The sequence below is a fragment of the Micromesistius poutassou genome, assembly GCF_964030765.1.
Source record: "Micromesistius poutassou genome assembly, chromosome: 22".
NCBI classification, from domain to species: Eukaryota; Metazoa; Chordata; class Actinopteri; order Gadiformes; family Gadidae; genus Micromesistius; species Micromesistius poutassou.
This window is the reverse complement of record NC_140292.1, coordinates 11,956,184-11,968,319: the sequence shown is the minus strand read 5'-3', so window position 1 is coordinate 11,968,319 and position 12,136 is coordinate 11,956,184. Positions and strand designations below refer to the sequence as shown.

Genomic DNA, 12,136 nt, shown 5'->3' with positions numbered 1-12,136 from the left:
AACTATTTTTGCCATCTTTCAGCCCTTGCCCGGGGCCAATACCCAATCAAATGTGGAGAGAAGGAGTTTGTGGCATTGATTCTAAATAATTGCATTGACCGTAGAAAGAGTTCCGTGTGTGAGAGAGGGAGGAAGAGAAAGGGAGAGAGAAAAGCGACCTCTTTGTCACATGGCCTCATCGTGTCCCTTTGGATTATTAGACTGAGAGGGTCAGAGAACCCTCTCTCATCCAACTCTGCATTCTGCTGCCACACAAAGCTACCAAACACACACACACACACACACACACACACACACACACACACACACAATATGATCCCATGTAAACACACACACACACACACACACAATATGATCCCATGTACACATGCAGAAACAAACAAACACACTCTCTCTTCCTCTCACACACGCACACAAACACACACAGAAAAAACACATACACACTCTCCCTCTCTTTCTCACTCACACACAAATGCACACACACACAAACACATGTAAACACACATGCATACACACACACACTCTCTCCCCCCTCTCACACACTCTTTCTCTTTCTCTAACAAACACAACACACACAAACACCATTATTGGTGTTATTGTTATTGCCATCTGCTATTCCATCAGAATCACGGCCATTCTTAAACAATGACTATTGAGTATTAGTGACATCAAAAATGCAAAGAAATGAGAAATGAGAAATGGTTAGGGTTTAAGCCAAGTAGAATATTCTTTTGTGCAATTAATGATAGTGAAACTCCATTAGGGATAACACAAATAGGTCATTTTAGTTCTGTTTGTATGGATTGTTTTACCAAAGAGATATTGTGTTCATAATGAAGCCCTTAATCAGGTCTGCTGATGACCACCAAAGATTAGACATTGATTAGACAAGTCAGAATTAGAACTCTGTCAGTTTGATAATCTGCTGTTTGAACTGAAATGAAAAGAGCGAGAAAGCTGGCTCTAGCAACAGGATGTGTGGAGTTGTTCTTAGGCTTACACGTCCCGTGTTCAAATATTGGACTTTGGTTATTTAGTTTCCTTTAAGGCCTCGTGCAAAGCTTGAAAGGTTATATTGTTTCAACCGTCCATTTTAATCACAGCTAATCTGCCACTAATTACAGAACTAAAGTAACCCAGTACGTTTACATGCACCGCTTAATCCGATTACAGCCATAGTTCAACTATGCTCCTCAATTGGACAACTGCAATTGTCCGGGTAAACATGGCGGTGAGTAAATCGATTCATTGGCCGAAGCGTGTCATGCCCCGGTACGATAGGTGGCGCTGTACCCATTTCAACTAGTGGTAATAGAGCCACCGGCTGACCTCTTTACGTCACCAGCAACAACAAACTCAGGCGGCATTCGAGAAAGATGTTTCAGCAGACAGCTGTCAGTTGGGGTCCATGTCATTACTCCAACGCTCCATTGTTCCGACCTCTCAATAACCCGAAAAATTCCCATTGGTCCTCCAGCCCAATAGTCCGACGTCCCTTTATTTAAAAAACATCCGACATCCCATTGTTCCGCCCATATAGGCTTTTGTGGATCACCTCCAATAATCTAAGATCTGATTCAACAATAACAAGCAAGGCAAGCCGGCGGAGGGGCTCCTCCAGCGGCGGAGCTGCTCCAGCGGCGGAGCTGCTCCAGCGGCGGAGCTCCTCCGGCTGAGCCCCTCCAGCGGGAGTCCGCATACGGCAACAATCCCTTTCTCCTCCATGTTCGGTTCAATCTGGACTTCAGACAGTCAAAGCCAAAGTTCCTTTCCCCCAATTCCTTCTCCCCCATGGGCGAGATAAACCCCACTAGGCGTCTTTACTTGTTGTGGAAGTACCCGAGAGTCGGGAAAGTACCCGACGCAGTCTGTAAGATTCATAATATCAGAATATCCCCGTCAGTTCGGCGTCGGCGCAATGAATGAATAAAGATTGAAGTTACTACAACCTCGTTGATGAGCAACATTTAGAAAAACATATACTTTTAATTCAGCCTTGGATGAAATTGAAGAGTAGTGTGTACTTCAACCTGCACTGAATGCATGCACGCTCCCGGCTCACAACCCCAAGAAAAGATCTCGAGCATGCGAAAAAAAATCCTATTCCAATCGAATTGGACATATACATGCACGCTTAATGCAACTATCAATCTAATAATCTAGGGGTCTTAATCCGACTATGAGAAACCCGATTCGATTTTAGTCTGACTAAGGTGTATACATGCATCTTAATAATCCAATCATAGTCTGACTAACCCAATAATTAATTTGAGTGTCATGTAAACACAAGACTGTTGAAAAAAACCTTTAAATCTACTAATCTTGTTTATGGTGGAAGCAAAATTAAAACTGTCGGCATGGTCAGACTGCACTGCCACCTAGAAGGACAGATCCACACACTACCGTTGTACATTGTTGAAGAGGATGTTTTACCACTGCTAGGGCTACGAGCATGCAGGCAGGTGGGACTAGTTTCCTTCAGTAAAGCAGCTCATCAGTTAAGCCCAGCTGATGATGATTTGTCTCATGAGATCCAAACAGAATACAGCAATCTCTTCTCTGATAAGCTTGGAAAGCTACCCATGACCTACTCAATAACTATTGACCCTGATGTGAAACTTGTTGTTCGTCCTGCACATCGCATTCCAATGGCCATGCAAGACAGAGTCAAAGCCGAGCTGGAAAGGATGCAAGAATTAGGCATTATCATTCCTGTTTCCGAGCCCACAGACTAGGCAGTCACCCATGGTCGCCACTAAAGAAAAGACAAGCAAGAGATAAGAATATGCATCAACCCAAGAGACTTGAATACTGCTTTGAAAAGACCACACCACCCTATGCGTACTGTGGAAGAAGTTGCTGAACTCATGTCATAAGCCACTGTGTTTTCAGTACTGGACGCTAAAAGCTCCTGAGGCAGACCTCACTCGATCACAATTCTTCCATGTTAACCACTTTCAGTACTCTGTTTGGTCTCTACAGATTTAAAAGAATGCCATTTGGACTAAATTCTGCCAGAGAAGTGTTCCAGCTGTTCATGGAACAGATCTTTGCTGGATATCCCTCTGCAATCATCGTTGATGACATCATCATTGGAGGAAAAGACGTTGAAGAGCACAACGCCAACCTGAGGAAGGTGCTCAACCGTGCCAGAGAGGTAAACCTAAAGCTTAACCCCTCAAGTGCAGGTTCGGGCTGAACCAAATCAGCTACGTTGGCCATGTTTTCACGAGCAAAGGGCTGTCCAATGAAATGGTCTTTGTGATGCAACCCCACATGGATATGTCAAAAAGCCGGCCGGCAGCAGGGGGTTTAAGAAAAAAAAATACGTTGGGCCATAAAGGATCCACCCGGTGGGTCCTTCAAATCCGGGAAACGAAGGCTGCATATCTCGGACACATTCGAAGGACCCTTCGAAATGGGACAGCACTTGACGCGCCGCTTTGACGTAAGCGGTCTTCAAATGCAGCCCCTGAATTGGGACACGGCCATTGACTTTGCATGGGGCGCTCTCGAAATGCATTGTGGGTCCGTCCGTCAAGTCGGCTCTGTGGCTGGCATCAAAAGTTGAGAAATGTTAAACTTTTCGGGAAGCGACGCGTCTGTCGGCCAATCAGATTGCGGTTATGCAAAGCCAGAGGGTCCAACCCAACTTGAGTCGCTTCTTGGTTGCCTCAATAATTCAGACTTTCAGAAATTAGCATAGGTAAGAAACCTACTCACCTTACTGTAGTACTACATATCAATACAGTATTCAATTAGACCTTGAAATTTGTATATTGTATATTTGTTTATTTGTATCTATTTGTATCTTTTGCAGAACTGCAAGATAACCATAACGTGGTGGGAGAGGAAGACTCCACACAGATGAGCAGAGACTGCAGTAGTCAACATGGTACTGGTGAACAATGTCATAACCCTCGGACAAATCCAAGATGCAATCATTGCAGACCAACACTTATTCCAAAATATATCAACAGTGCGTTTATCCAACGCAATTCCATGAGGATGAGGCAGGTGTACAGGGTTCCTTTTGACAGGAACACCGACAGAATCAAGGAAATTCGCCATGACTGTGCAAGTAAGTCTGTATGTTTAACAATACCACTTGACCACTCTTGGTGTATGATATTGTCGTGCTGTCTGTTTCAGAGATTTCTTGACCTAGCTGCAGAAGCAGACCTGCATGAATTTATATTCATTGATGAAGCGGGGTTCAACCTTGTAAAAAGAAGGCGCCGGGGCAGAAATGTAATCGGCGAGCGTGCTATCACTGAAGTCCCTGGCCAGCGCGGAGGGAACTTAACAATGTGTGCTGCCATCAACCACCACGGTGTCCTCCATCACCATGCCACCCTGGGCCCCTACAACACTGCCCTTCTAATTGCATTCCTGGACACTCTACAACATGGTTGTTCAACCAGAGCAGATGAATGACACAGAGGTGATCAGGTTTGTTGTTGTCTGGGTCAGTTTCCACCGGGCTGCTCTGGTCCGTGACCGGTTCAGGGGCTCTGGTCCGTGACCGGTTCAGGGGCTCTGGTCCGTGACCGGTTCAGGGGCTCTGGTCCGTGACCGGTTCAGGGGCTCTGGTCAGTGACCGGTTCAGGGGCTCTGGTCCGTGACCGGTTCAGGGGCTCTGGTCCGTGACCGGTTCAGGGGCTCTGGTCAGTGACCGGTTCAGGGGCTCTGGTCAGTGACCGGTTCAGGGGCTCTGGTCCGTGACCGGTTCAGGGGCTCTGGTCCGTGACCGGTTCAGGGGCTCTGGTCAGTGACCGGTTCAGGGGCTCTGGTCAGTGACCGGTTCAGGGGCTCTGGTCAGTGACCGGTTCAGGGGCTCTGGTCAGTGACCGGTTCAGGGGCTCTGGTCCGTGACCGGTTCAGGGGCTCTGGTCAGTGACCGGTTCAGGGGCTCTGGTCAGTGACCGGTTCAGGGGCTCTGGTCCGTGACCGGTTCAGGGGCTCTGGTCAGTGACCGGTTCAGGGGCTCTGGTCAGTGACCGGTTCAGGGGCTCTGGTCAGTGACCGGTTCAGGGGCTCTGGTCAGTGACCGGTTCAGGGGCTCTGGTCAGTGACCGGTTCAGGGGCTCTGGTCCGTGACCGGTTCAGGGGCTCTGGTCAGTGACTGGTTCAGGGGCTCTGGTCCGTGACCGGTTCAGGGGCCATCCTGAAATGTCTGTCCTGCATCTCCCTCCATACTCTCCCTTCCTCCAACTGAGGACTTTCTCTCTGCCTGGAGATGGAAGGTGTACGAGAGGAATCCGCAGACACGGATCCCACTGCTGAAAGCCATGGAGGACGCATGTGGCGATGATGCCTGTCAAGGCTTCATGCGCCATAATAATAATAATAATACAATTTTACTTAAAGCACCTTTCATATCACCCAAGGACACTGTACAAGTAATGATAAAAATAGCATTAAACATCAAACAGGGACAATATAAACAATATAGACACTGAACACTCAGTTATACATACTAAAACATACTAAAATAGAAAAAACAAAACAGCTAATCAGTAAGTTAAACAATGAAAAAGATACATGGAAAGAAAGAGGGGGGGGGCGTAAGGAGTAGGAGGGGAAAGCCAGAGTGAATAGGTGAGTTTTGAGCAGAGATTTTAAAGTGGACAGCGAAGTGCTTTGACGCAGTGCAGAGGGAGGGAGTTCCAGAGTTTTGGACCTGCCATGCTAAATGCCCTGTCACCCATGGTGCGGAGACGGGTAGTGGGGGTGGAAAGGAGGTGGGCTTCAGCGGAGCGTAACATGCTGGTTGGTTGGTATGGGGTCAGGAGGTTAGAAAGATAGGAAGATGCAAGATTATTTTATGCTTTGTGACGAGGAGAATGATTTAAAATTGAATACGGTATTGCACAGGGAGCCAGTGTAGTTGATGGAGGATGGGGCTGATATGTTGCCAGGGCCTGGTGAGGGTGAGAACTCTTGCAGCGGAATTTTGTACATATTGTAGTCTGTTTAGTAGCTTTGCTGAGACACCAAAGAGTAGGGCATTACAGTAGTCTAATCTGGATGTTATGAATGCATGAATAAGTCAGCAGTGGCAGCAAGAGTCTCAGCAGTGGTGGGGTTAAGTGAGGGGCGGAGTTTGGAAATGCTTTTGAGGTGAAAGAAAGCTGTTTTGGTGATGTTTTTTTATGTGGCTGTCAAATGAGAGGGTGGAATCAATAATGACACCAAGGTTTTTAACTTTAGAGGTAGCGGTGGTGAAGAAGCCGGGAATGGCTAACTGAGAATGTTTGAGCAATGAGAATGGCTTCTGTTTTGTCATGGTTGAGTTTTACAAAGTTCTGTGTCATCCAGTTGCTGATGGCATTAAGGCAGGTGACCAGAGGGGGGGGGGGGGGGGGAGTGTGTGGGAGGGCTTACTGTGAATATAAACCTGTGTGTCGTCAGCATAGCAGTGAAAGTTCAAACCATGCTGATGTAAGATGTGACCAAGGGGGAGGATGTACATGACCGACGAAGAGCAGGGGACCCAGGACAGAACCCTGGAGAACGCCATGTGAGAGGGGTGAGCTGGGGGACCTGAAATTACCTATGGAGACAAACTGTTGCCTAGCTGTGAGATATGACTTAAACCAGGTGAGCGGGGTGCCAGTGATACCAAAAAGTGTGTCGCCATGTAGGCAATTCTTCCCCCGCTGCTTGGCCAGGAGAACATGGCCTGCGACGTGGATGAGGTCCAGTGACCAGCCAGGGACCGAAGGCAAGATGCAGCCTAGTTGTTTTGTTTATTGCCTATTTTCTATTATCTCTTTAATTTAATCCCGTTTTCATCCTGTTGAAGCATATTCATATAGTGTTTTCCATTCATACTATAGTGTTTTCTATTCTGCACACCAGTGTTCAATGGGTGCTAAGAAATGTCAACTAATATGATTGTTGATGTTTGTTGATTATTGATGTTTGTCATTTGAAAAGAATATATATATAAAAAGAGTTAACACTGTTTTGAGGGCAAAGTGTGTTTTTGCAAGAGAATTGTAGGATTTAGCATTTTGTGTTTAGTTATGAGAAAGTAAGGTAGTTTGTTTAAAGGTGTTTAAAGGACAATTCCGGTATTTAGCACTTTTGAGCTCCCACTCTGGGTTGTCTAGGATGAAATAGAGTGGTTGACACCGACATGTTGACTATTGGTCCTGTCTCGGGTATTTGGCTCATTTAGAATCGCCCTGCCTGCTTCAGAATGGCTGGCTACGGGCATGCACAAAATACAAAATAAATCAACAAAAATACACAGCGTTTATAGGCCTACTCGTTTAATTGTGTGATAGACCATACTTGCCACTGCCAGCAACCATTTAAATGCGTCTGAACTTCAATTGGTCATTGGAGATAAAGCCCACTTCCAAGTCAGGGGCGCCGGACACGAGGAAGTCTATTGGCGCATTTCCACCGCAGGGTGCGGGTCGGTTCAGTCTGCAAAGGTGCGGCACGGGTCGCGTTTCCACCGCCAAAAGTGGCCGTGACCCGGACTGAGCCGTATTGAGCCGTACTCATCTCGCAGTACTCCTCCGTTGGGGTACTGAGACGCCCGAAAGGGTGCCAGCAAGTTTGAGCTACACACGCCGTCCGTTGATTGGTCGACAGAATCGTCCCTTCCGTGCGACAGGGGGATAATAACAAACAAACACAGTACCCGCGAGGTATTTCTGGACAACAGCGAAAGCTTTGTTTATTGAAGAAAATGTTGCGCAAAAGTTAGACGTCCAGCATTGTTGCTCTTTGTTTATTGTGTCGTGTTCTTCTTTTATTAGCAGGCTACACTGTGTCGGGCTGCTATGAGGTCACGATGCTTATGTAGCTGCCATGGCTATCGCCGTCCTGCTTAAACCCCGCCCACCATAAGGGTACTGTGGGCTTAAACCCCGCCCACCATAAGGGTACTGTCGGTTTAAACCCTGCCCACCATAAGGGTACTGACCGCTTAAACCCCGCCCACCATAAGGGTACGGTCGGCTTAAACCCCGCCCACCATAAGGGTACTGACAGTTTAAACCCCGCCCACCATAAGGGTACTGACAGTTTAAACCCCGCCCTACCATAAGGGTACAGACGGTGGTGGAAATGTGAGCCGTAACTGAGCTGGGTCAAACGGCACCCTCACTACTGGGCTGAGGCGTGCTGGGTCCAAAGCGTGCCCGTCAGTGGAAATGCACCATATGTGAGTTCGCAAACTTTTTGCTGTCTATTACTGTCTATACTAGCAGAGAGTTGTAAAAGCATTTTCCACCCATTTCAGTGGAGGAATTGGACTCCCAAAACAATGTTATACTTAAAAGGAGCAAGTAAGTTACATAGGCTATTAATTTAGTCTTTCAGCCTGTAGCATGTAAACAAAATAAAGCAACTGTCCCATATTTCTAACTGCATTTGAAATAGAAATTGAGACTCACAAAAAATGGACGCTATAGGACAGTGATCATGATTTGCCGCAATATCAGAATAACAACAATGGGTAAGCTTGTCCAGGCCCTGCAAGTCAGGATGTAGGCTATGAATCTGAATGAATAGTAGGTAGGTAATAGGTAGTGGCCATCCCCAAAATGCACCAGAATACAGGAAATCAAATATACCAAATTCAACATTTTCAGGGGGAGGAGCCCACCGTCTATTACTGCGCCCCACCAACTATTTTTATCACCAGCCACCACTGTGTACAACACTTGCGTTACAGTTTGTGTATTCACACACATACACATGTGGTGCTCGCACGGTCGTAGCTCATTGTCTCATTGGCGGGCCAAATTCTCTGGGCGGGCCAAGCAGAGAAAGGGGAGGTAACCTGGCCCCATATGACGACATATGGGGCCAAATACCAAATCGGGGCATCTGAGCTTTCATTTTTTCAAAGGCGGAGCAGGATACCTAGTGCTCATTTTACACCTAACACCATTTCTAGCCACTGGGGGACCATAGGCAGGCTAGGGGAACTCATATTAATGTTAGAAAACCTCATAAAGTGAAATGTTCATGCCATGGGACCTTTAAACCAACTCACATTGATAATACACAATGAATTGTATAAATGAACACCATTAAACATAACATTACGAAAGGTTCAGTCCAATTTTGTTTACTTCTTTAGTTACAATTAAATCAACCATCAAAAGGCAGTATTGCAGGTACATAGATTTACCAAAGCCCAAGTTAAATATAACTTTGCAATTCATGAATATACATGGCCATTTTTATATACAAAAAAAAACATTTTCAATGCTATTCCATCACATCTCCATATGAAGTCTTTTTCGGTGCAGCTGGTTCCTCCAAGTTAAGAACTAAAATTAAAAAGTTGAGAATGAGTTTGAGAATGACATCATTGATAGGCCTTCATTAACATGGACAGATGGACGGGATTTCACAAAGAACACATTTCAGCACTGACAGCATCCTTTTATATTAATTAACTGAAGACAGATCTGAGGCAAACTTTTAAAAAAATGTATAAAACTATTAACAACAACTGTTCAACAAACAGGTTTGTAACCATGTACTCACCTTTTGGCGGAGATGGGTCTGGAATTTCTCCTTTTTCCAACAGCAACCACAGCTCAGTGCATTTCCTGGTCTCCCAGCGCGTCACTGCGTAGCTGCCCACAGACGAGGCCACTGGGGGCAGAAGGGGATAGACCTCTGAAGAAAAAATACTATCTATGTAATCAATACCTGACCGGACGTTTTTCATGCATTTCTTACCAAATGAAATGAGCAGGTTCCACTGAAGTGCATACGGAAGCCTATTTTGTAAAGCTTTTTGAAGAACAAAAAACCCAGCAGTACCTGGAATTATACATGACAGGTCAGACGTTATTTTTCAAAATGAAAATGCCAATGTGTAATGACGATACGTCTGTGGTCAATAGTCCCATTCGAGGCCCATTATGGTGTCAACATTACCTAAGAGAAACGTCCCAGTGCCCTTCATGAAGGCTGACGACTGACAAGCAGCATATTGTTGAAGACCCTGATAATTACAAAAAACAACATGTCAACATCATATCCTTACTGGTCATTATTAAGGCTGTACAGTTGCTGAAAAGCATGATTGTGCAGTAAGGACTGATCAGTTGTTTACTAATTTGTTGTCTAGCATTACATCCCTGTCCTCGAATAAAAGTAACCTAATCAGAACCAATATACCCACAGGGTGTTTAGCAGCCAGGGCATCGTCTACTCTCCTCAGTCCAATATTAACCATTTAGCCTGTCGTTGCAAAGTCTTTGAAAATATATGCGGCTCGACCAAACCATAGGGCAAACAAAAGTAATGTTATGAAAGGCTCCTCTTCCGCATGACGCCAACAACGAACATGAACACAAAAGACGAAAAGAGGAGGAGACGCAGCGGGGACGCGGAGCGACGCGCAGTGGCCTGGAGGTAGTTTGCGATAAGATAAAGTTTTGGGATCATTGGGAAGCTCAATGTTGGATTTATTAAAATGAACATGGAAATGCATTATATGAAATCACGGAAGAAAAAGACTATAAGGCTCTGGATTTAGGATTTAGATTTAGATATAAAATGTAGATTTAGATTGAGGATGTCGAGGTATGTGAAAAAGTGACATGAGGATTGCAGTGCAGTTTGGAGAAGTGTTAATTTGCCATGTCCGGGAAAAATGGAGCAATGCTCGAGCTAAATCTGGAACAAGTGACGCACGTTTTTCAGCAGCAAAAGTTTACAAACGGCCCCCATACTAAATATAAAATATAAATATAGTCCTCCATCTGAACCTCCAGACTCTTCACCAGGTAGATCCCACCCTCTCTTGTTTCTCTCTGTGGATCACCGCACCACTGGGCGCTGTATCTAAATCACAATATTAGAACATGCCTTATATTTGATATAATGGAAGATAAAAATTAAACTAGGCTTAACTAAGAGGCAGTAGTTGGTAGATGCTGTGAAGGTAAAATCACATGCCAGTTGTAGGCCTACATGCCACAGGACCATTCAGTCACATTTAATTGTCATGTGTACTCCTCTTCCCCGTTTTACCACTCCAAATGAAGGTTAAGCTACTACCAACCTACGGCCGGATTGGTAGGATTATGACAAAATTATGTTGTGCATACTGTATTATTCAAAACAATAAGAATATAGTAATTGCGGAGTTAACGATTTGTAACTGGATTAATAAATTAATTGCATCCTTTCACGATTTATAAATCGCAGAGCCAACTTCCTCATTCACGTCATTCAGATGAAATCCAATCCACCCTTTAACAGAGATGTCATCCTGGGAAGAACACTGTCATCTAAATGATTATGATGGGTCCTTTGTACACCAGGGCCCGGGCAGGAGACTATAAAGGCTTTAAGACCCCTGGAACATAGAACGAGCACACCCATAGTTAGTGGGATGCTTGTCCTTCGACGGCACCTCCGTGGAATGGGTCTGTTGACATCGCGTTCAATTCAGTGACAGTAGCACTTATAAACAAATCAAACTTTACTTTTTTATTTGAGCATTTTACAGTCAACAAATGATGCGCTATTCCCAACCATAATTCCTTTCACATACTGTTACTCTTCTGATTAGTGCTTATATAGTTAAAACAATAAAGATTCTCTAATTAACCAATTACTCCTCATCCACACCAAGAACAAACTCTTAACATTGCGCAGTGTTCAACCTGTTAACACGACAACCAAAACATACATGGTTGTATGAAAGTATCAGACACAACCCAAGACACGTAATAGGACAAATGAAAAGGTTCTGCATTACGTCCAATGCAGTGTAAACAGAATCGGGGATCAGGCTGGGAAGGATAAAAAAAAAGAGAAAAATAAATCCCATTAACACTTGGGAGAGTGGATTCAGCACTTGAAGATGAGTTTGTGATCTTGGAATGATCCACCTGACCTGACCATTTGTGATGTCACAAAGGTTAATATCCAACTGGACTGTAGGATAACTTCAGTTCTCATACATTCTTATAAAGGAAACGATGACAACACACTGACTTTCTCACCCATTGTTACGAGTGGAAATTCAAGTGACTTTTCGTGCAATATGGGATTTTTTTCCACGACGGTAAAACTGAAAGCATTGATTGTAGACATGAGCACACCCTGCGAAACATAAATTAGGGTTTCATAGTGTTTC

At 44.9% G+C, this 12,136-nt stretch overlaps 1 protein-coding gene across 1 annotated transcript; it reads right to left on the bottom strand.

The window, feature by feature from the left end:
- Positions 1-9,081: 9,081 nt before the first annotated feature.
- Positions 9,082-10,307, bottom strand: tmem141 (transmembrane protein 141). Its single transcript, XM_084486691.1, has 5 exons — positions 10,169-10,307; positions 9,922-9,988; positions 9,721-9,804; positions 9,523-9,633; positions 9,082-9,302 (listed from the first exon to the last, which is right to left on the bottom strand). The coding sequence occupies exons 1-5, from the start codon at positions 10,220-10,222 to the stop codon at positions 9,241-9,243; spliced, it is 378 nt and encodes a 125-aa protein (XP_084342817.1). The 5' UTR covers positions 10,223-10,307; the 3' UTR covers positions 9,082-9,240.
- Positions 10,308-12,136: the final 1,829 nt, after the last annotated feature.